The 22,510-nt window shown below is 56.6% G+C and overlaps 1 protein-coding gene across 1 annotated transcript; it reads right to left on the reverse strand.

The window, feature by feature from the left end:
• Positions 1-3,961: 3,961 nt before the first annotated feature.
• Positions 3,962-22,399, reverse strand: KCNN3 (potassium calcium-activated channel subfamily N member 3). Its single transcript, XM_068995405.1, has 8 exons — positions 21,087-22,399; positions 18,078-18,173; positions 14,545-14,963; positions 10,844-10,985; positions 9,053-9,163; positions 7,659-7,786; positions 7,418-7,487; positions 3,962-6,988 (listed from the first exon to the last, which is right to left on the reverse strand). The coding sequence occupies exons 1-8, from the start codon at positions 21,801-21,803 to the stop codon at positions 6,692-6,694; spliced, it is 1,980 nt and encodes a 659-aa protein (XP_068851506.1). The 5' UTR covers positions 21,804-22,399; the 3' UTR covers positions 3,962-6,691.
• Between the last annotated feature and the right edge of the window lie 111 nt (positions 22,400-22,510).

The following is a 22,510-nucleotide window of genomic DNA, read 5'->3' on the forward strand; positions in this document are numbered from 1 at the left end:
AGCCTGCCATCTTCAGAGTGAGCTGAAGCCAGCAGTGCCCCATTGCCAGGCTCTGAGCAAGGCTCAGAGTGGTGCTCACTGGGAAAGGATCCAGCTTTCCCTTATCTTAACCAATGAATTCACTTTGGGAAAGTTATTTGCACCCCAGACAAATTTTATCGTTGTCTATTTAGAGGTGAGGGATGAACTGGAGGGAGCAGCCCAGCTCTGATTTTGAGCAGAGTTGGGTGAGCATGGGGAGCCTCAGTGCAGAGCCAGAGGAAAGAGCATCTGCCATGCCATCAACCTCCTACACTCCTTTCTTGAGCCACAGCCCAAGAAAATGGGAACCAAAAATCCTTTTTGGGAGCAGGTCTGGAAAACCTCTCACTGCTCCCATAAAACAAGGCATCTGGGGGTTCCCCCTGCTTTTGCAAAGTGCCAGCAGCTCTTGGCATGGGGGGTCCAGAGATGTAACCCTAGTCTCAGCTTCCCTTTGCACAAGGGAACAGGGACGTATTCCCTTCACTGGGGTCTTCCCAAACTGTGCAGATGGACCCTGAGAAGCACAAAGCTGCTTCCTGAGGATGAACAGGACAGCTCAGCACCACCGAGGGGAGTCACTGGACCCAGCACACCCCTTGTGGCACCAAGTCTCACTTTGGCAAGGGGTCCCTGTGTCAGGAATGCCTCCAGCATTGCTCCACTGTTGGCCCCAGTGGCAGAAGGAAAAGAGCTCTCACGGCTTATGGAACAGAGGGTCTGAGGCACTGGCAGCAGTACGTATAGATCATATATTTGTGTGTGTAACTCTGCACAGAGAGCTGCATCTTACACACCGCACAGGTAAATACTTCTAGATACTGACCTCTTCAGATTAAAGTCCAAGGCACTTTTTACAGTGAACAGGTTAAAGCCATAGTTTAAAACATGCCTGTTTCTGGGTACAGCTCAGGTTTATGGCAATGCTGTGGGGACGGGCTGTTGTCATATAGGCCAGTCCCCACTCCTGTCCCCCAGCTGAGAGACTGGCCCTGAAGGAGGAATGTAAGCCTGGGGCTGGATCCTGACCCCAGAGACATGCAAGCAGCTCCCACTGGCAGGTGCATCGGCAGTGCCGAGACCCCAGCGGGGGAAGAACACTTTGGGCGGAAGAAGGAGCAGAGCTGGGTGCACAGCTTGCAGCACCCAGAGCACCAGGGCCCCCAGCCAAGAGCACCCACTGGGCAGGTTGTTCTGGAGCCCTGCCTGGTGTCTCATGGGGCTCTGAGGTGGCTCATCCCATAGGGAAATAACTAATTCTGTGGAGAAGCTTTTTCTCTCTCCTGCAAAAGCCCCTCTCTTACAACCTTGAACCCTTTAGATACCTTTTGGGAGGGAGCTCGGAGTCAGGTGGGAAGAAGCTCAGACCAGTACAGAGCCTGGCAGCAGAATCTTCCCCTTCCCAAACTGCTGAGCAATCACTGCCACTGCCCCCCCCCCCCCCCCAAACATACCTGGTGGCCATGGCACAGGGCTCTGAGCTGGCTGGGAGATGCTGGGCAGGAGAACCCCAAGGGAGAGTGGTGCAGAGGACCAGGAATCCCCTGGGAGCCCCAGACCTAGCTGGCAGTAGCAGAGGCTCAGCTCTGGTCTCTCAGAAGAACCAGCCTCATTCCTCCATCAGAGCTGGTTTCTGCAGGGAGATTTCAGGTCGAGGGTCCAGCAAGGAGCCTCCAGAACTCATGGCAGCTCATTGCTGCTAGGGCTGTGCTGGGTTTGACTGTCCTGGAAGGGTGAGGCCTTCCACCAACACAGCTCTGACAGTGGTAAGAGTGACAGCATGGCAGTGACTGCAGCTCTGATCAGGAAGGGCCAGTGTAGGGACTTTTAGACTTTCTCTGGACAAAAGCAGCAGGAATTGGTCCCATAGGTGCTGCTCATTTCCAGGTATGTCATGCTCTGTGTGTGAAGACTGGTCAGGACAAAATGTGGCTGCTAAAGAGCAGTTAAAGACTTATGATCCAGTAGGGATCAGGTCCAGCAGCTCAGGGGTTGGAGGTAAGGAAGTGATGCTCTCTGAGGCTCAAGGAGTCCATAGAACCACAGAATCACTGAATCACAGAATGGTTTGGGTTGGAAGGGACTTAAAGCTCATCTCGTTCCACCCCCTGCCATGGGCAGGGACACCTTCTACGAGAACAGGTTGCTCCAAGCCCCATCCAAACTGGCCTTGGACACTTCCAGGGATGGGCCAGACACAACTCTGGGCAGCCTGTTCCCAGCTGGAAGGCTGAGACAAAGTAGTCCCTGCAAACTCGTCTCATTTCTCTTTCATGCTCAGGGTTTTGTCCTCCTATGCCATCATACCCTGCAGTTGAGCAAAAGCTGCAGCTCCTCAGTGCAGGGTGTGAAATGTGAACTGGACATGTCCCAGTCTCTTCTCCCAGGTAACAAGTGAAAGGACAAGAGAAGTGCATGAAAGTTGTGCCAGAGGAGGTTTAGGTTGGATATTTGGAAAATTTCTTGTGTGTAAGTGTGGTCAGGCTCTGGTACAGGCTGCCCAGGGCGGTAGTGGAATCCCCATCCCTGGAGGAATTTAGAAGATGTGTGTGTGGCACTTGGGCACATGGGTTAGTGGTGGGCTTGGTGGCACTGGCTTAACAGTTGGACTTGATGTTCTTAGAGGACTTTTCCAACCTTAATGATTCCATAATTCCATGAAAATATGCTCCACACCACTGCTTCCTCAAGAGCCTCTGTCCTGGAGAAAAAGAGGAAGTTTGACTCTTGCACAGCTTGTGCCCAGGGAGTGGAGTCCCTCTTTCAGCTGGAGGAGACAACCTGGGGAGAATGGCTTTCCAGAACCTGGGAAAAAAGGGGAGCCTGGCCTTTCCCTAGGGAGAAGCAAAGCTCTGGTGCCATTGGGCTACACACAGATCCAGACCTGCTAGAGGTCAGCTTCCAAGTAATGGGAATGAATACAAGGGGGATAAAGGATAACGACTCAGGTTCTGCACCTGTCCCTGCCTCCCTGTCCCCCATCCTCACTGGCAGTAGTAGCTGTACTCAGAAACAGACATTTTTGGCAGCAGCCTGGCGTTGCTGCCTGCTAACAACCATGTTGGGTACAAAACCATAATTGAAAGTTACCATAACCATCATAATATAGCAATATATTTCATAGTTAAAATAAACTATTATGCTTTCCCCTATCATTAAAAAAGAAGCGAGCAGTACAGAGGCAAGATGCAAACCCAGGTCAAAGCTCCTTAAGTCTGGACAGAAACATCCATGAGTTTGCAGAGAGACCGTGGAATTTTTCTGGTATTTCTAGGATAGTTCCTTGCAGGCGGCGCAGGAAGGAGAGTCGTGGAGCAGAAAAAAGCCCCCAAGACTGCCAAAAATGGGACTGGCTGGGTTAGGTGGGTCCTGGAGGGACATTGGGGATTGGCCCCATTGGAGTGTGGGGTCAGATGCTTCCCAGCTGCAGGAGGTTGGCATCTCTTTGCGATTTTCCTCTTGTGCTGTTCCTCCACCTTGGTAGCCGATCTCAGCTCTTCTCTCTGTCCTTTAGGGTATCCAAAGCGATGATCTCAGGTGTGCGGATAGGACTGGCTGGGGAGCATTTACTGGAGCTGTTTACTGGAGCCGTGCCAGCCCAGGCTGCTGGTGACCAAGAGCTGCTGTCAGGGAGCAGGGCAGCAGCTCTGGGTGGGCGCGCCGGGCTGGATGGCACTGGGGGCTCCCCACCACGCCTGCCCTCACCGTGGCCTCGGGGTGGCTCTGCAGTCCTGGCAGCGGGGCTGGAGCGGGGGTTAGTGTCGGTGCTGGCCACCGTGTAGTCCGGTGGCGAGAGTGATGGCTCAGGGCTACTGGCACCAGTGCTGAAGAACTGGCAGGGATGTGGGTGGAAATACAGGGGTGCAGGGGGTGGGGTGTGGGGTGGGTGCTGTGGGTTGCATGGGCTGCACGGGGTGGGATGGGGGCTCTGGGGGTTGGGATGCGGATTCAGGGGTGTGGAATGGGGGGTGCAGGGAGCGGGATAAGTGTGTGGGGGTGTGTAGGGTGCAAGGTGCAGGGCATAGGGTACAGACACTGGGCTGCCAAGTCCCAGGCAGAAGGGTTGTTGCAGGTTGTGCAGGTTGTTCTGAGGTGAGGCCAGGGGAGGGAGGTTGTGGGGTGCGCAGGGATCGAAATCCCACTGCAGCAGCAGCTGCTCTGCCCCAGAACAAGGATCTCTTGCTCCAGTTGCAATTCCAACACTCTCACCGTGGTCCTTGCCACCTCCAGCCTTGGGGCCTGCGAGCTGACAGCGCCTGCTCTTGTCTCACTTGGTTGGATTTCCCAAACTTGATCATGAGCCTGTAGGAAGGTTCCTGGGTTCCTGCTGGCAATACTGATCTTTGATGATCAACACTTCTTCTGGCTCTCTGATGCCCCAGGACACGTCTTCGCACCTTGCCCCACGCACAGCCCCATGCCGTGGGCAGTTTGCTCCTATCTGAGGCCCAGAAAGCATTTTTCTCCACTAGCTGCCTGCAGGCCAGGGATAATGCTGCATTTCAGGCTCTTTCTCAGAATTTCTAACATTTTCTCCATTGCTGTGCTGGGAACCTCCTGACCGAGATGAGCAGGAGCTTCTGCTGGGCAAGATGGACAGGGAGACACCCAGAGGCATACAGGGAGCAGCAGCTGGGCTAAGAATAGATCATGGGGGGCTGCCAAGGCAGCAGTGAATTCCCAGCCACCCATGGGATATCAATGGCACTAATTACAAGAGCTTGGAAGATCAGCTCATTCCCAGAAGCCGAACATCTCCCACTGGCCAAGGACCAGTAGCAATGGGCACATGCCTACCTGAAGGCAACAGGGATGACCGTGTTCGGTCCCCTGCTACCAGCACATCTGCAGCACAGGCAGCTCATTTTGCAGTACTCCTGCTGTTGCCTTACAGCCTTCTTCCTCCTCCTCCTCCTCCTAGGGCCAGCGTGGGGGCAGCACTCCTCACTAACTACTGCTTATTTTCCACGTAACTCTAACTGCAGGGCACAAGGAGGTGTGAAACCACCTCACACCACTGGCAGCAAAGAAATTCTTCGGCACTGGGGGTGTAGGGGTGGGAGGATGGTGTGTCTCTGCCCCTATATGCGCACAAAATCCAGCATTATTTATGGACAGGAAAAAGTTACAAAGGGGAACATTACAGGCTGAGTATACCTGGAGTAACACAGTGGCTGATTACAATTACTGACACTGCTGGGTGAGGTGTAGTTAATATTGCAGAGTAATTACATGGTTACTTCATCTGTTTAAAAATATATAAATATTCTCTGCTGAGTTTTCATGGAAAGCAGCAAACACCAACCCCAAACACCAACCCCTTGCACGGCTCCATGCAAGGATCCAGGAAAGCCAGAACACGACACTGGGGAAGAACTGAGGAGGAAAAAGGGAGAAATGGTGAAAGCAAACCAGAAAGTGGCTGGTTCCAGAAGCAGCCAAGTGATGCCAAGGGTACCTCAGGAAGCTGCACACCAGCAAAAACTATAATGGAGTCTGAGATGCTGCACTTTGGCAGGCATGGGCAGCACTGCCATTGCCAAGATGCTGCCAGAGAGTGCTGCTGCCCTCCACCAAACCCAGCAGAAGTGGCATGAAGGCGATGGGCTTTGTTTTAAACAGATGAAGCACCTGCCCCTGCTACCACATCACTTGCCAGTGAGCTCCTGCTTGATCCTGGTGGATTTGACACTGCCAACTGGGCTCAGGCAGGGAGCCCAGTTGTGTTCGCAGCACAAGTGGAGGTGGTTGGAGCTGATGGGGTGTTTCATCCAGCACTTCTGAGACTGTTGCAAAGAGCCCACTGGCTTAGCAAAATGCTGAGAGGCTCCCAGCAGGCAGTGATGTGAGCACCTGGAGACCCTCCCAGCACCCGGGCTGGCCTGCCAGCCCCATCACTGGCCACCAACACATTGGCTGGGGCAGCCCATGCGTGGCCCTGCACGCTGTAGGCACTGCTTTCCGGGCTCTGGCATGTGTCTCCAGGCAGGATATGACACTAAGGACCAGAAAGAAGAAGTATCCATTGCTCTTCCCTGGGTAGAAAACACTCACAGCTCCAGAGAACTCCCCAGGAAGGTTACAGCCAGACATTGTCACCCAGCTGTCAATGTGAGGGGGCTGTCCTGTGGGTCCTGGCAAGGAGATGGGATGGCAAGGAGCATAGGCAGCGTCAGCCAGAGCCTGCATAAGGAACCTCCCACATTGGCATCTGCCTGGCGAGGTCTGGCAATGGTGAGAGGGGCAGGGGGCAAGGGGAGTGCCCCAGGGAGAAAAACTCTCCCTCCGGTGTCTCCGTTGCTTCAGTGCTTCTGACTTGGTGTTTTGTTTTGTTTTGTTTTGTTTTGTTTTGTTTTGTTTTGTTTTCAAATGTGAAGACCTGAGATTGAGCGTGGGTTTTCCGTCTGCCACTGGATGCCGCAGCACAGGCTGGCCCGAGGCATCACCTTCTGTCCCCTTCCTTCACCACGTGTAGAGGCACCTGAATGGGGATGCAATTCCCGATACCAAGGCGTTGGCAAAGCTCCGAGCATTGCTCGGCACTGCTGGTCCCACTGGCTCCAGCTGAAGGGTCCTGCAGCGGTTCAAGGACCAGAAGAAAGTTCACAGAGACCTCATGATCTGTGTGGAAATGCTTCCCCTGTCCACAGTGGGGTTGAGGGGCTGCATTTTAGCAGCTGCTTGAGCTCGTGTAAGGGGTGGGGAAGGAGGTGGAGCTGACCCCAATGGGGCTCTCAGAGAGAGGTGTTTGGGGGGTGCCCACCGGCACGCTGACCCCCCGGGCCTCCAGGACGGCGGCAAGCAGGCGCTGCTGCTGCTGGCGCAGCATGTCGGCCATCAGCAGGGGCAGGGAGTTGAAGCTGGCACTGAGCTGCTCCAGCTTGGATTCCAGGCCACTGATCTGCTTTTCCAGGTCCTCACTGCGGTCATTTAGCTCGGTGATGAGGTCGTACATCACGTTCTGCATCTGGGGAGGGGACACAGGGGACAGTGGCAGGGTTAGTACCATGGCTGGAGGGGTTAGTGCTGCTGCTGCTGGCAGAGCTCATTCCTTTACCCCTTTCTGCCCTCAGATCTGCCCCATCTCAGCCCGCCCCAGGTTGCAGCCCCTCCAAGGGTTCTGTGACTGCAGTTTTGCTCATCCCTGGCCATCAAAGCAAGGAAGCTCTGCTGGCCCTGTGCTGCTGAGAAGTGCAAAAAGGGTTGCAGGGAAGCCCTGGCTCATGTATGTGCTTTTCCTCCTGCTTTGCAAGGGCAGACGCCCCATAGCAGCTATTCCTTGCTGACATTTACTGAGTTGGAGCATTTTGAGGTCAGCCAGGCTGCTTTAGTTTTTCCGAGTGAAGAAAAACACTCAGGTAGTCTGGCCAAGCCCCAGGGTCCCTGTGGGACTTGCCTTCGAGAGGTCGACAAGGGTGTTGGCTTGGTCACTCAGCTTCCTCTGCTCCATCTTCACGCTCCGTAACCTGGGGAGAAGGAAAGAGCACATGGCTGTACTCCCTCCCCTGTTTCAAAGTGCATCTGGAGACCTGCCTGCATCCCAGGCAATGGAAAACTGTCCCCACACCCCTGCCAGGGACAGGATCCTGGTTTATCTGGAGCTCAGTTTGCCCCCAACCCACTGCACAGCCTCTTACTGGTGGATGGCTTGTAGGAACTTCCTCTGGTGCTTCCTGACTTTAGCATGGTCGATCTTCTTCAGCAGCTTGGTGTGCTTGTAGATAAGCCATGTTTCCCGCAGGACGTTGGCTGCTGCATTCTTGATCTGAAAAGGAAGAGTTGCTGCAGGTCACCAGCCATGTGAGATTTCACAGAGACACTGGTCTGGCTCTGCTGTGAACCAGTGTTGCAAGAGCACTTGACCTGCCCCAGCTGGCGCTCAGCGCTCGGCTTTGCACCCGCACGCTCTCCTGGACTGTTGCAAGCGATGATGGGCAGCTCAAGCAGGAGTAAGAGAAGGCAGAGCACCCACATCCCCATCCTACTCTGTACTCATGCTCCAGCACCTGGCTCTTTGCCTACACACAAAGCCTCAAGAAAAAAAAATCCCCAAGTTTTTCTTGATTCCTGCACCCATCTGCCCTCTCGGCAGGTCCCTGTTGTGCTGCCGGCACTGGGACGTGACTCCGCAGACTCCCCAGCTAAACCGCAGCTCTGCTGCTCATTCCAGGAGGAACTGGCTGTCGTCTGCCTGGCATGGAGCCTGCAGATCCATATCAATGGCCAGTGGAGCGGGGCTGACCAGCTGTTTTGCTTTCCCAGCCCAGTCACACCAAGGTCCTGACTATTCCTGGGGTGTCAGGGCTCTGTCTGGGGCTCTGCTCTCTGGGGTGAAGTGGGTGGCCTGGTTGCATCCCACCGCTGGTTTCCTTTCCAAGGGCTGCACTGATGCTCATTTTGCCACCATACCCTCTAAAACATATGCTAGTGTGCAGAGCCCATTATATGACACACCACTGTTGGTTTGCTGATGCTTTGCCATGACAAGGCTGCCGAGACCAGAGACTTCCTGCAGCTCCCGCAGGCTACCAGGGATGTGACACCAGACCCTGTATGACAGTGACCCCATGGATGCCCCACTGCAGGCTCTGGGTCCCTCCTCAGGGGAGCCTCACCATGTGGTTCTTATCTGTGGTGGGTGCTTAATCACCGACATCCAGTTTTCTTCCTGACACCAAGAGAAGTGAGATCATGCTCTGGAAGAGGAAGGAGTATGCTCCTAGAGGGAGTGTCACCTAAATCCCTGCAACAGAACTGGTGCTCTTTGTCTCAGCGTAACACTTGTGCCTGTGCTGCATCCACAGCACTTGGACAATGTCCTCAGCAGTGGTACCTGCAGGATCCACATCCAAAGACACCAACACCTTCCTCTCCTGTTGTACCCTCACTCAGAGATGCTGCCACCTTCTTCCACTGTGGTACCCACAGGATCCAGAGGTGCTTACACCTTCCTCCTGCCGTGATAGCCCAAATCCCCAGCTCCTGGCACACAACATGGCCCCCACTCCTGCTGTCCCCCATGGCACCTTACCCGCTTTGTCAGTTGTGTGTCCATCATGAAGTTGTGGACATGCTTCTCAGCTTTGGTGAGTTCCAGCTTCCTGGCCACCACAGCCACCACCAGTGCTGTACATCCAGCACCCTGTGCAGGGACATCAGTTGGGGAAACTGTTATCTTCTTGTAACACCAGCACTCCCACCCTCATCCTTGCAATCTACTAATTAACTAAAGCTACATGTCCTCCCCATTATCCTAACAAGGAGATATTACAGAGCCTGGATGTCCTTGAGTGGCTGATGATAGGCTGCGTAACTAATGGCAGAGGCCAGGGCTATTAACAAGGTCAGCAGTGGTCAGTGGTGAGCCTGTGCCACTGCGGGCCAGAGATCTGCCCCATGCCAGTGCCCTGTGAGATGGGGAGCCCTCCACTCCCAAGAGAGGTCTGGAGTGGGAGAGCAGTGGGGAAGCACAGGCGACATGGGTGAGAGCAGAGAAGAGGCTCCAAATCAGGACCCTTCAAACTGCCGTGCATCCCAACTGCACTAGCTGGGAACTCGCTTATCCCAGGAATCAGCGCCAGATCTGTGTGGCAGCCATCACCTCCAGTGCACATTTGTGCCAAGGTGCTCTTTGCAGAGCCTCCGTGCTGTGCTCCTGAGCTCTGCCTGCTGCTGCTCCTACCAGCTGAGTCGCTTCCCCCTAGTGCTCTGGCAGAGCGCTGTCAGCCTGGCAAGCTCTCCTTAATTTAATAAAGAGTCATTAATTAACCTCATACCCTGAGCTGAATCCTTCAGCATCCTCAAAGGTCCTGCTGCACACTCTCAACTCCCGCCGCCTCCCTCTTCCTGGCAGGGTGACCACCTCTGGTGCTGTGAGTGGGGAAGCCCAGCAAAGCCTCCAGCTCCAGTGGACACGAGTGTCTCCGTTCCCAGGGGTGGGGGGGCTGTGCTGGGTGTGGGGGGACACTTTGCCAGATGGTGTCTCACTTCAAAGTAACCACTGGTTAGGGAAGAGCTCTGGGAGCCTGCAGCACTGGAATCCCCTCGGCTGAGCCAGCAGCTTCTCCTCTGCTGGCAATTGCTGCATCACCCCATCCACAGGGATTTTCTCCCTTGCTTGGCTCCCACCACTAACAGCAGCCTTGCTGCGTCTGACCTCATCCAAGACTGATCAAGGACTTGCAGATAATACAGAATTAATACCCCTTGGTGGAGCCTCCACAACTGATGGTACTCATGGGGTGTCAGCTCGGGCTGCCCTAGCTGGGAGTAGGGGTGGCTCCATCCCCAGGGCCTGGAGCTGAGGTGGGCAGAGCCAGGGTGCTGATGGCTGGGGTGGATCTGGGGTGGAGCTGTGACCACAGGGCCCCCAGCTGCTCCTTCAGCAGCCTGGGCTAGAAAGTCCCACAAGCCAGGAGATCTCATGAGCGCCTTGGGGCAGGTACACTGGAGGCCCTGGAGAATGGTGACCTTTTGGCCAGAAGGAAAGGAAGCCATGGCAGATGAGCAATGGAAGCCAGATGGTATGGACCAGATGGCCAAGGGATGCTCAGGTGCCCTTCTGCTCCCTGGTGACATCCACCAGGGACTCCACCAAGGGCCTTCTACCTTACTGAATGTGGGTCCAAATCTACCTGAAATTCATCGGCCGAGACAACTCTATCAACTTCCAGGCTATGAGAGCTCAGACCTGAAGCCATTAGGCCTTGTACATGGACAAAACAGGTGGGAAACAGGTCCCCGTAAAATCCAGTGGCCCTGCCTCTGCAATGGAGACAGGCAGAGCCCACAGGATGGACAACCAGCTTGGCATGGCCCTTACCATGATGCCAGTGAGCAGGCAGACTCCCTTCCCACAGTAGGTGTGTGGGACCATGTCACCATAGCCAATGGAGAGGAAGGTGATGGAGATGAGCCACATGGCACCCAGGAAGTTGCTGGTTACATCCTGCTGGTCATGGTACCTGCCAAGGAGACACGGACATCAGTGTCACAGCAGGGGACAGGGATGGATGTGGCAGAAATGGGGGTACCTGGGCACCGTGGCTTCCCCGGCGCGGGCTGTGCACAGGGTACAGGATTAACAATACAGTAGGATGTGCCATAGTAGCAGTGGTTGCACAATTTCCGGCACTGGAAAACCCACATGGACAAAATGAGAGCAAAAACTCAGTGGAAAGGGCTTCTGCTTTCAGTCAGGCCTGTCACCACATCCCAGTCCTGTCGGGTGTCCCCAGTGTCATGTGGTGCTGCAGTGAGAACTGGCTGATGGGAGAAAGAGCTGTGGCTCTGACCACAGCAGCCCACCGTGGGCATCCTCGCCTGCATCCTGCTGGTGCTGCAGCCTGGGCTGTGCAGCCCCAGAAGACAGTACTGTCAGCAGAACTGCTAGGGATGGATCCTATCGAGCCTCTGGCATGCGCTTGGCTTTCAGGAACAGGGGAACAGCTCACACGCTCAAGACACAGCACATGTGGAGTGGCTGCAGCTTTGGGAATGCTGCAAATTTTCCAGGTCCCTGCTGAGATGTGAGGTCAATGACCACTCCGGCTGTCTCAGACATTGGCTGTGGCTCCTCCAGCAAACACGCAACCAGGGGCCCCAGCTGCCTCCAGCTCCCCAGGGCTGGTGCAAGCACAGCCAAACCATGCAGGTTTCCTGAGGGATGCGGTGCCGACTCCTGGCAGCGGAGCAGAGCCTGGCCCAGTCTGCAGTGGGACTCAGCCCTAAGTTGGCAGGGGCAGGCAGTGCCTTTACCCCATTATCAACAGGATGGTTGTTCTCCTGCCTCCCTGGCAGGCTTCTCCCAGCCTCTTCACAGAATCCAGAGAGGGAAAACAGATGGAGCTTTTGGCAATCCCGGCTCCAAGATCATCACTCGCAGAGCAGTTGGGTTTTCTCCTCTTCTGAAATGTTTTTCCCTCAACTGGAGACTCAAATGAAATCCTGGTTCAGGAGAAAGCACCCTCAGCCATGGTGAGACTCACTCTGGGCAGGGTTGGCCAGGGGAGCTAGAGTCCATAAGCACAGTGGAGCTCCCCAAAACTCCAGTGCCAGCAGCGGGGCATGCACGCTTATCCCGGCCAGTGTATTCTCCTGAGGAGAGCTGAGCCCACCTCATCCCGCAGGATGGAATGTCCTGAGGGGACAACCCCGAGGGCATCATGCTGGACAAGGGAGTTACAGGCCTACTGGGCAGAGGGGCATTTGCTCTTCTGAGCAGCACTTTGAGCAAGAATTGATAAACCAGAGGGGCTGGCATGTGCCACAGCTGGTGTGGGCAGGAAGAGGGGCCACCTGCTTATGCCAAGGGTTGCTGCAATCAGTCAGACCCCAGCACCACTTTCTGTTGTCCCGTTGTCCGCCCGCCCCCACTAAGGCCGTGGCCACCCTCGCCACTGCGGCGGTCGCGAGCATCACCCTATTGCCACGCCATCACCATCCCGGCTGAACAGACCCCATCGCTTCGGGCAGCCGCAGCCGGTGCTCGGGGCTGGCTGCAGCCCCGTCCGGGAGCGGGCTGGCTGCACGCACAGGCACACGCCCAGGCACACGTGCGAGCCCCCGTGCGCGCCGTCGGCGGGCAGCCCCGGCAGCGCTGGCGGCAGCGCAGGCACCGCGGGCGGCGGTGCGGTGGCCGGGCGAGCAGGCGAGGTTGCTAAGCGACTCTCTGCCTTCGGAGAGGTGCGGCCCCGCGGCGCGCACGGGAGGATGCTGCGCCCACAGACACCGGAGACCACAGACCACAGGGCCGAGGAGACGTGCCACGGCCGTGCCACCCCAGCCCGAGGACCATGTCTCGGAGAGGCACAGCCACCTCTAAGCTGCCTGGCCCCAGCGGGTGCTGGTTGGGAATGGTCCTGCAAACCACAGCAAATTGGTTTCCAGTGCCAGTGACATCGGTGTGCACAGGGGGACACATCCGGGGTAGCCCTTTTGGGAGCTGTGTGAGCCCCAGGGCTGGTGTATGCACAAGGGATGTTGCATCCCTCACACATGGAGCGTGTCCCAGGGGTTCTGCATTCCCCCAGTCCTGCATCCCCCAGGACTGACGCATCTCCAGCCCACCTGGGTTTGCTTCTGCCACTCTGTACATAGAGGGAGGTGATGGCAACTGCGGTGCCGATGATCTGCAGTGCCTTGTCGGCAGAATTTCTGGGTTTTTTTGTTTCTAATAGTTCTTAATTGCATTTTCCAGCCTAAGCCTCACCAGGTGTGGGATTACCCTCCCGTGTATGTCCTGGGTGCCTGTCTGCCTGCTCCCTGTTTAGGAGGCATAAACCACAATTTCTCAAACACAATTAGGCAGTGCCTGAGGATCCAGCTCATAAGGAGAGCATCATTAAGGGAGGCAGGAAGGCAAACACAGCCAGTAAAAGCTCATAAAATCTCAGTGTGCCATCCCACACCACTGCTGCAGCACTTACAGCTGCCCTAATGCCCCTTTGCAGCCTGACCAGAGCAATGGGTCCCACCCTGGGGAAGAGGAGGGGTGGCCTTCCTCTCACTTTGCAAGCAATCTGGGTGTCCCAGGTAACCCTGGGGTGCCAGCTGGTGTGATCCCACCAAGTTAGTTCCATCCTTAGTTCCAAGGATGACACAAAGCTGCCACAAAAGTACAGCTTGTGGAGGACCTGCCCTCCCTGCCCCAGGTGCTGCTGGCACCTTGCACTGTGGCTGTGGAGAAAACCTTCTGGCACAGCACTGGGATGCCACCAGCGCAGCCCCCTGGTTCCTTCAGTAGACAAAGAGTGGTGGCAGGTCCCTGAGAGATGGAGGTGCAGTGATACCCACCAGGCCGGTCGCCACAGCAACCCCGGTGCTGAGCACGCCGATGCTGGCATGATGCCATCAGGCTGTGGGTTTGTCACCGCAGTGTTGTCATGGCAGTCAGTTTCAGTGATGCTGGAGCCTGAGCCAGGCCCTGTCACTCACCATCAGCACCTCTGGCCTCTCCCCATACACAGCCCCCCAGGCTCCCACCATTCTCTATGTCCCCCACCCGTGCTCCTGGGGCTCCTGGCACCACACACTGTCCCCTTGCACAAGGACCCTGCCTGGCCCAGGTACTGCACTGTGAGGACAGGGCTGACGGTGCTCTGCTTCCTGCCTGTGTAGACAGTTTATCATCTGATAACAACAGGGCTCGGTGGAGGGAACCTGTGGCTGCCGAGGCTCCAGAGCCCTGCATCCCTCCTGCTGGGTGTTGGGACACCACATCTCCATTGAGCATCCCAAACTGCCATGAATCCTGAACCACAAACTGCTGAGCATCCAGAACCACTGCACATCATCATGCACATCCTGAATCATTGCACATCTTGAACCATGGAGCATCCCAAACCTCCGCACATCCCAAACTGCTGCTTGTTGTGCTATCCTGAACTGCCGAGCATTCCAAACCACCAAGCATTCCTAACTGTTGAGCATCCTGAACTGCCACACACCCCAAATCATTGCTCATGCCAAACCACTGTGAATCCCAAAGCACCCCAATTCCAGCGCATCCTAAACCCCTCTCACCTCTCACACACACGGACTGTCCATGCAGCAATGATCCAGAGGGAAATGCTGAAGACCAGCAGCACTGTCCCAGGGCAGATGGTCATGAGTGTCTTCATGACGAAGCGGGTGTTGAAGTTAATCTTGTTCAGTGCCCCAATGCTGCGTGAGGAGGCATCAGTGAAGAGCTTGCTGTGCAGCAGCATCACCCGAGCAATCAGGTAGAGGCGCAGGAACATGGGGATGGACAAGATGATGTCCACATCAGCCTCTGCCCGAGAAGGTGTGTAGGAGAAAGCCAGGCGAGCTGTCCAGAAAAATTTGTACTCCCCAGGGATGGGGTGTATGGCACAAACCAGCATCTCCAGGCTGATGTAGAGGATGCGCTCATAGGTCATCGCTATCCGCCAGTCGTCAGCTCCGTTGTCGATCACAAAGAGCTACCAAGATGCAAAACCACACGATTACTAGTGGCCCCAGACAACTTGCCCACTGGGATCCCCCCCTCCATAGACAGTGGGGGTCTGACACCAGAGCCAAAAGCAGCTGGGTGTGGCTTATCCAGGAGTGCTGGGGATGGACGGAGAAGAAAAATGTGGGAATGAGCCACCACGAACCTCTCTGCTGCCCTGCTAAAGTGTGTTGGGCATGGTCACGTTGCAGGGGACACCAAAAGCTTTAAGGTGCCCGGAGCACACACCCAGGCACAGCATGGGGACAGCTCACTTAAACTCTGTCTGGCAGGAGCCCACCTCCCAAAATGTCCCCCTCACCGAGGCCACGCAGATGGGCAAGCTGTGGTGCCACAGAGCACCAGCATGAGCCACCCCAGCCCCTGTGCTCCTGGTGCTGCACTGATTTCACTGACAGTCACCTGAGTGCCAGGGCAATTTCTGGGGAGTGAACGCCACAGCGAGAGCATCCAGCTGCCGGCGGAGATGGGATCCAGTTGTCATGGCAACTGACAGTTCATCCTGGGTACACCAGCTCCTCTCCCATCATCAGCGATGGAGTTGGGGTCTCTGCAGGAGCTGGGGAGATGGCAGCTCAGTTGGCCTCTCTGGGATGCTGTCAGAGCCCTGGGAGTCACCCACCCTCTCCTGCCTCGGCAGGGCTGTCCTGAGGCTGCCATCAGCTTCTCCCTGGTGTGGTGGGGACACCAGTATCACCCACAGAAGCAGGGATGTGTTCAGGGCCTCTCTGCAAGCAGCACTTGGCAAAGAAGCCACCAGGAAGGGATCCAAGGGGGATGTGGCAGCCGGTGCTACTGTCCACGTCCCCAGCCCTGCAAGCATGAAACGATGCTGGCTTGCTCACTGATCCAGAGCTGCACACAGCCAGGGCAGCGGATGAGTGGTGGGTGGGGAGCATGGCCCCAGCTGGCACTGAGCCCAGGAACAACCCTCCTGCCCTGCCAGAGGCCCCAGTGCACCTGTGCCAGCCGCCTTGCTGGCATGGCACAGCACTTGGGGCTCTCCCTGGGGATGGCAGGAGCCACCAGGACTGACTCACGGAGTGGCTGTCCCAGCCACCTCCCTTTCTGTAGGGAAAACTCTGCTCCTTTTAGCTGCTTTGTTTGAGAAATTGTTTACAAAAATGCTCCAAGCTGTCAAGGGAGATCCTCAGGCATTTAGCAAGCTGACAGCCTATTCCTTCCTGGAAAAGGGTGTTAAAATAAACAAATTAGCAAGAGGGAAAAGGCAGGAGCCTTTTGACTGCATGGTGGGGGGTTGCCATAAGCCAGGGAAAGGAAGGAGCAAGAGAGGATTTGGACAGGATTCCCCTGAGCCAGCCCCTCTCAGTTCTGTACCTGTGAAGCATCAATATGGGTTTCCATGGAAACCTAGTGTGGTTCGGTGGTACCCAAGGGGGCATTCCCCGACATATCCAGCATCACTGGCTCCAGCAGGGGAAGGAACAAGAGTGTCAGCCACCACATCTCCAGACAAACAAAGCTCAAGGAAAGCTACCAAGACATCTCATGGGGACTAAAGTTTCACCAAAGGCATAAACAGCCCCAGGCACTCCAAATACAGGGATAAGGGGTCTCTGCCCCCCAAAACACCTTGGCAGGAGATGGCAGCATTGCCAGCACTGCTCTCCTTCACATGCTGTGATGATAATGTGGTGCTGGCAGAGGATAGCAGAGAAACTGAGGCACAGGAAGACCCTCAAGTATCCCAAAGGACTAATTAACACAGTAGAATGATAGAATCACAGACTGGTTTGGGTTGAACAGGACCTTAAATCTCATCTCATTCTAACTCCTTTCATGGGCAGGGACACCTTCCACTAGTCCAGGTTGCTCCAAGCCCCGTCCATCCTGGCCTTGAACACTTCCAGGGATGAGGCAGCCATAGCTGCTCTGGACAAGAGAGGAAGAGGGAATCCTGAGGGAAGAGGCTGAAGTCATTGTTTCCCAGAGGCTGGGAGGTCTGACAAGTGCCATGGCCAGGCGAGCACAGTTCCCCACCTTGGCTGAGAGGTACAAGAAGTTGAGGATTTACAGCTCTGGCAGCCCCATTCCATTCAGCTGGATTATCAGCAAGTCCTTCAGAACACTTTATAACACATAGGGCAACCAGCAGCCAGCACAACTTCCTTTGGAGCAGATCAAGTCAAATTCATCTAATTCCCTGTCTTGACAGTGTAACTGGCCTGGCAGAGCAGCCAGGACCATGGTGAGGTTCAGTCCCCATGTGCAGAGGGACAGCAGTGGGACTTTGGCTCTGGTCAAGGCAGGAGAGGTAGGATGACCTGCGTGCTGCCTGGGTGGATGTTGTGTTTGCACAACCCACTGCCAGGAACAACAAGCGGAGGAAACACTGAGCACCAGGGGCACAGCTCGCCTGGCTGACCCCAACCACCGTCATCCCAGGGTAAATATTATTCCAGCAAGAACCAGAGCTCTCAAATATTTGCCTTGAGTACCTCACCCCCAGGCTTGGTCCCCATGCAGGCAGGCTGAGCTGGACTGGGGGCTGCCCGGACAGAGGCAGGCAGGGAGTGGGATGCTGCTGCCAGCAAAACCCCTCGGTCCCCCAGCCCCAGGAGGGACAAGGTGGGATTATGGTGCACTCAGGGCCAGGGGCTTTGACATCCCTTCCCAGGATGCTCCTTCCCCTGACTGGTGATTCATTCCTCCCGTGCCCAAAACAGGCTGGCATTGTGCCAAAGCTAGGTCGCACAGGGAAGCACAGCCTTCCTGGAAAAAACTGGGAGTCCTTTAACTTCCCAGGGAGGAAGAGAGTGTGCAGCCCTGATTAGAAAAGGATTTCACGGCTTTTCTTGGCACTTTGACTGGTCTGAGCCATTCCTGGCTACAGTCTCCCCAAGCCACCAGCAAATCTGCCAGGCACCTGGGGCCCAGACAGACCCCCTCGGTGCCTGGTCTGACTGCCCCCCAAGAACCCTCGCTGCCCCCCAAGACCCTGACAAAGAGGAAGGAGGCTCCAGGATGGAGCAGGATGTGAGCTCAGGTACTGTGTCCCACCCAGGTGGTTGGCAAACCCCACAGCAGTCCCTTGCTAGGCACTGGTGATGCCAGGACCTACCTGCACCTCCCGTGTGTGATAGGCGATAATGAGGCCCAGCAGGATGACGGTGGAGAGGCTTATAAGGCATTTCAGGGCCAGGGAGAACATGGAGTCCTGCAGAGTGAAAGCAGGGAAGGCATTAGGAGGTACACAGCTGTGGGACTCTGCTGATACTGGACTCCACACCCCAAAGAACATGCTGCCCCCCAACACCTGCTGTCCCTGTCCTCAACAGCACATTTACTGCTTCAGCTTCCCCCCTAAGCAGCTTGACATGGTAGTAAGGGCACCATCAGTACCATCAGCATCACTGGCACCACTGGTACCACCAGCACCACATGCCCTCTCTCCAAAACTCTTTTTTAATTCTCTTCTGCTGAGTGCAGTTCCCAGCCTCCCCTCTGAGATGTGTGATGCCAGTGCCCTGGCCCCATCTAGCCTGAGCCCAGTATTATGGTATCCAAACAGATGATCTAACTAGACCCTCCTCCTGATTAGTCTTATGTAAATTAAACCAGCCCCTGATTCACTGATGGCTGAACTGGTGGGTCCCCAGAACCCCACTGGGAGAAGCAGGAGTCACTGTTCCCTTTGGATACTGGTAAACTCACGTGCATGCCAGCCACAATCCAGCCCCACTGATGCTAGGGCATTGGCAGCCCTTCACCAAGGTGTTATTCCCAAACCAACCCCCTCACTACTGCACTACACACCTCCACGCCATCCCCAGCATGCCAAGCCCCAGCATGGTGAGGCCTGGCACACTCATGGCATGCTAAGACCTGGCACACTCATGGCATGCTATCCTTGGCTCCCCAGTGTGCTGGGCTGGCTTCAGCCTTGCTTGGCTCCCTCTCCCCAGTGTTCCTCATCTCCACAGGGTGTTTGCACGCAGAGAAGGGACTATTTGCTGCGGAGGCGGCACTGCATTGTTAACAACTTGGCTCTGGCTGTGCAATTGTGTGGATATAATGGCTGGTGCTGAGAAAAGTGCTGGGACTAAACACTAGCTATTAACAGGCAAACTCTGGGGCAGCATCGTGCCAAGGTGGCTCTGGCAAGACCCTTCCCAGGCACACAAACCCTGCCTGACGCACGGGCACCCACTGCCCCACCTGGCAAGTGTTGCATACTATGTTTACCAATGCCTCCTGCCAGTGCTGGGTCTGAAGAGACCTGTCAGGAGGAGCCATTCCTGGATCCCATGCTCGCAGCAAACAACATGGGGTCTTGGCTGAAGTGGGATAAGACCTTGGCACCGCTGGCACATGTCCTGCTCCACCATGTGGGTGGCAGGATGCTTCACTCCGGTGGTGCTGCACAAGGGGTGGGAAGCAGCAATATTGTCCTGTGGGCAGGAGAGGCCCTGTCCTGCCCACAATCGATTGACAGGCAGGGAGCAGGCAAACCCTGGCCACTTCCCAGTTCAGCCCTGGCACCCTCTGGCTGGGAGCATGAGGTGGCGTGTCTGGGGCCATGGGGCAGAGTTGGAGCTGTGCTGACATCCCCAAAGGCACAGAGGCAGCCAGCCCTGATCACACGCACTCCCACACTCATGGTCATGTCCCTGCTGGTGAGTGCTGGTTTCTCACCGGGGGCTGTTGTGGGGGGATTTATACACGGTCGCTCGCTGCTGCAAATCTGGCCAAGGGTCTGCGGAGGCCGGAGCCAGGGACTCTCCTGCACCCTGTGGTTGTCGGCACAATTGTTTGTGTCACAGCGGGGCAGGGGCGCAGCAGCGTGTCACAGCTGCTGCATGGCAGCAGCGCTGACTCATGGGGTCTTCCCCAGCTGACACAGCAGCTCAGAGTCGTGGGGCCAGCGAGCACGGTAGCAGTACTGCTGGCAGCTTGGTAAGAGTGGACAGTCCCCCTGGCACCAGGCATGCAGGCATGTGGAGCCTGTGAAGGTGGCTGCGACTCAACAGGTAGGAGATGCAGGTTGGGGGATGGTGGTTTGGCTTCGCTCCTGCCAAAGGGGAGTGGGAACCACCAGAAAAAGGTGCTGGCATTGAAGCATCTTTCTCTCTCAGCAAGGGTGCCAGGGATGCCAGCTTGGCACCAAGGCATGCCCCTGCCTCAGACAGAGCAGTGGAACTGCTGCCCACAGCCCCCACACACCCACTGACCCTGGCAGCCACAGAAAGACGGGGCTCAGTAACCGCCCCACGAGGCACCTCTGTGGGGAGGCAGCAGGGCTCCCCAAACCCACAGGACCCCAGCAACATGCCTCCCTTCCTCCACCTCCTCTGCTCACACTGCCCTCCCCACTGCCCATGCCGGATAATGGCAGGAAGTGGCGAGCAGCCCCTTCCCACCCTGCTTCTTCCCCTCCACTGGCGGCACCATGGCATGGGGACCCCCGCTGGCTGCACCCCAGCCCCCTCAGCAGTGCCGTCCCGCTGACGCCCATGGGTGCTGGTGGGGGTGCTGATGCCTTCCCCTTTCTGGATAGATATAAATAACATGACAGATGTCTATACAAAGAGTTATTCATATCGCTGCCAACCAGCGCAGCCCGGGAGCAGGAGCTGGAAGGGACGTGGGGGGGAGAATTATAAATAAAAGACACTGTCCTGCAAAAAAAAATGGAAAAAAAAAGGCAGGAAAGGGTGTGGGGGAGGAGGCGGAGGAGGGAGGGGGTGCTTTGCTGCACCGCTGAGGGCACAGTGTTTTTGAGGAGTGCACTGCCATGCCAGCAACAGGCACCACAGACCTCAGTGGGTCGGTGCCTGCTGCTGCAAGTGCATGGGGCAGGACTCGACAGAGCACCCACCAGCACACAGCCCCCCCGCCTCCAGCCAGGTGGTCACCCTGTCCAACACCTGTGGCTGCAGCATCTACTAAAGCTCTGGAACATCCTGTCAGTCACCAGCCAGCCTGTCTGACCCTGTTCCACTCCAGATGGGCCAAAGAGCTCCATGTTTATCCCACAAGATACTAGATGAGGCAAATGGCTCCATGCTCACCCCACCAGGCACCATCTGGTGCCACCAGCCCCACACACACTCCCTGGCCCCGTTGGTACCTTGGAGTAGAGCCCCCAGGAGAGCTCGGTCTCAATGACCATGACGACAATGCCAAACATGCCGAAGATGAGCGCGTAGTCGCTGAGGCGCTTCCTCTTCTCGAACAGTGCCCGGCGGTGCCCAAGCCGGTAGCCAATGTTCTGTGCCTTGCGCTTGGGCCCCTTGGCAAAGGTGGTGGGGGCTGGCCGGGCAGGCGGGCGGGTGGGACGGTGGGTGGCAGGTGCATGGTTGTCCTCGCGTGAGACAACAATTTCAGGCGGTTCACCGGCACCAAAGAGCTGCAGGGGTTGTGCCTCCGGCTCGGCCTCGATGAGGTTCCGTCGGGATGCGCTGAGTCGACTGAGGGGCTTCATCACCCCCCCGCTGTACTTGCAGGAGCTCATGGCAATCTCGGTGAAGGGGTTGCTGTCCCGCCGATGAACCAAGGGGCTGGGCTGCCGGTGTTTGCTGCTAGCCACCCCAGAGCCCGCTGGGTGGTCGCCGAGGTTGAGCTGGCTGCCGTGGCGGGAGGAAGGGTGGAGGGCGGCGGGGGCGGCGGGAGGAGGAGGAGGGGCCCGTAACGACCCGGGCGAGGAGTGCAACAGGCTGTGCTGGAGCGGCGGCAGCGCGGAGGGCAGCGGCGGTGACCGTTCATCCCCCGGTAACGGGCAGGGACACCGACCATCCTCCTCCAAGTCCCCCACGCCCGAATCGTGGAGATGCCCCGATGTCTCCATGACGGCGGTACCGGCGCCGCTTTACAGGGCACCGGTTCCGCTTTACTTGCCACCGGCCCCGTTCGCTGGATCATGAATGGGCTCCGTGCTCTCGCCGCTATCGCCGCCGCCACCGCCCCCGCCGCTGCCGCTGGCCCGGCCCCGCAGCGCCATTGGCCACGCTGGGGCTCCCCGCAGGCTGACATCATCCCCGCCCGCTCCCCGCTTTGTATCTCCCCCCCCCATCACACCCCCGGTTCCTGCATCTCTGCGGGGTCGTTCGGGACTTGTAGTGCACCGGGTTGCACCAGTGCGCCCCGACGGACAAGTCCCGAACGACCCCTCATCTGTTTAACCCACTGCGTGCCCGCACGGGCATCTCCCCTCCTTTTATATAATCCCCTTAATCCTCTTAGAGGCTGGAGATTACGAGCAGCATCTGGAGCAGGTGTTCCCATTCTGGGGGTGCTGGGGGTGTGTGTCTCACGATGTCCCCAAGGTCAGGGTCAGGCTAATGGTAGACCCAGAGTATGGATGTATATATATATATATATATATATATATATATAAAGCCCTAATCCCCCCTCGAAACCCCCAGCCCACCCAGGAACCACCACCCCCACCCCCCCCGTGCCCAGCTGTTGCAGGAGAGGAGCAGATATGAGTGCAGGAGTTTGGGAAGCAGATAATCTGTAGGGAATTGGCTGGTAGAAACTCTATTAAAGGAC

The sequence above is a fragment of the Aphelocoma coerulescens genome, chromosome 25 (assembly GCF_041296385.1).
Source record: "Aphelocoma coerulescens isolate FSJ_1873_10779 chromosome 25, UR_Acoe_1.0, whole genome shotgun sequence".
Lineage (NCBI taxonomy): Eukaryota > Metazoa > Chordata > Aves > Passeriformes > Corvidae > Aphelocoma > Aphelocoma coerulescens.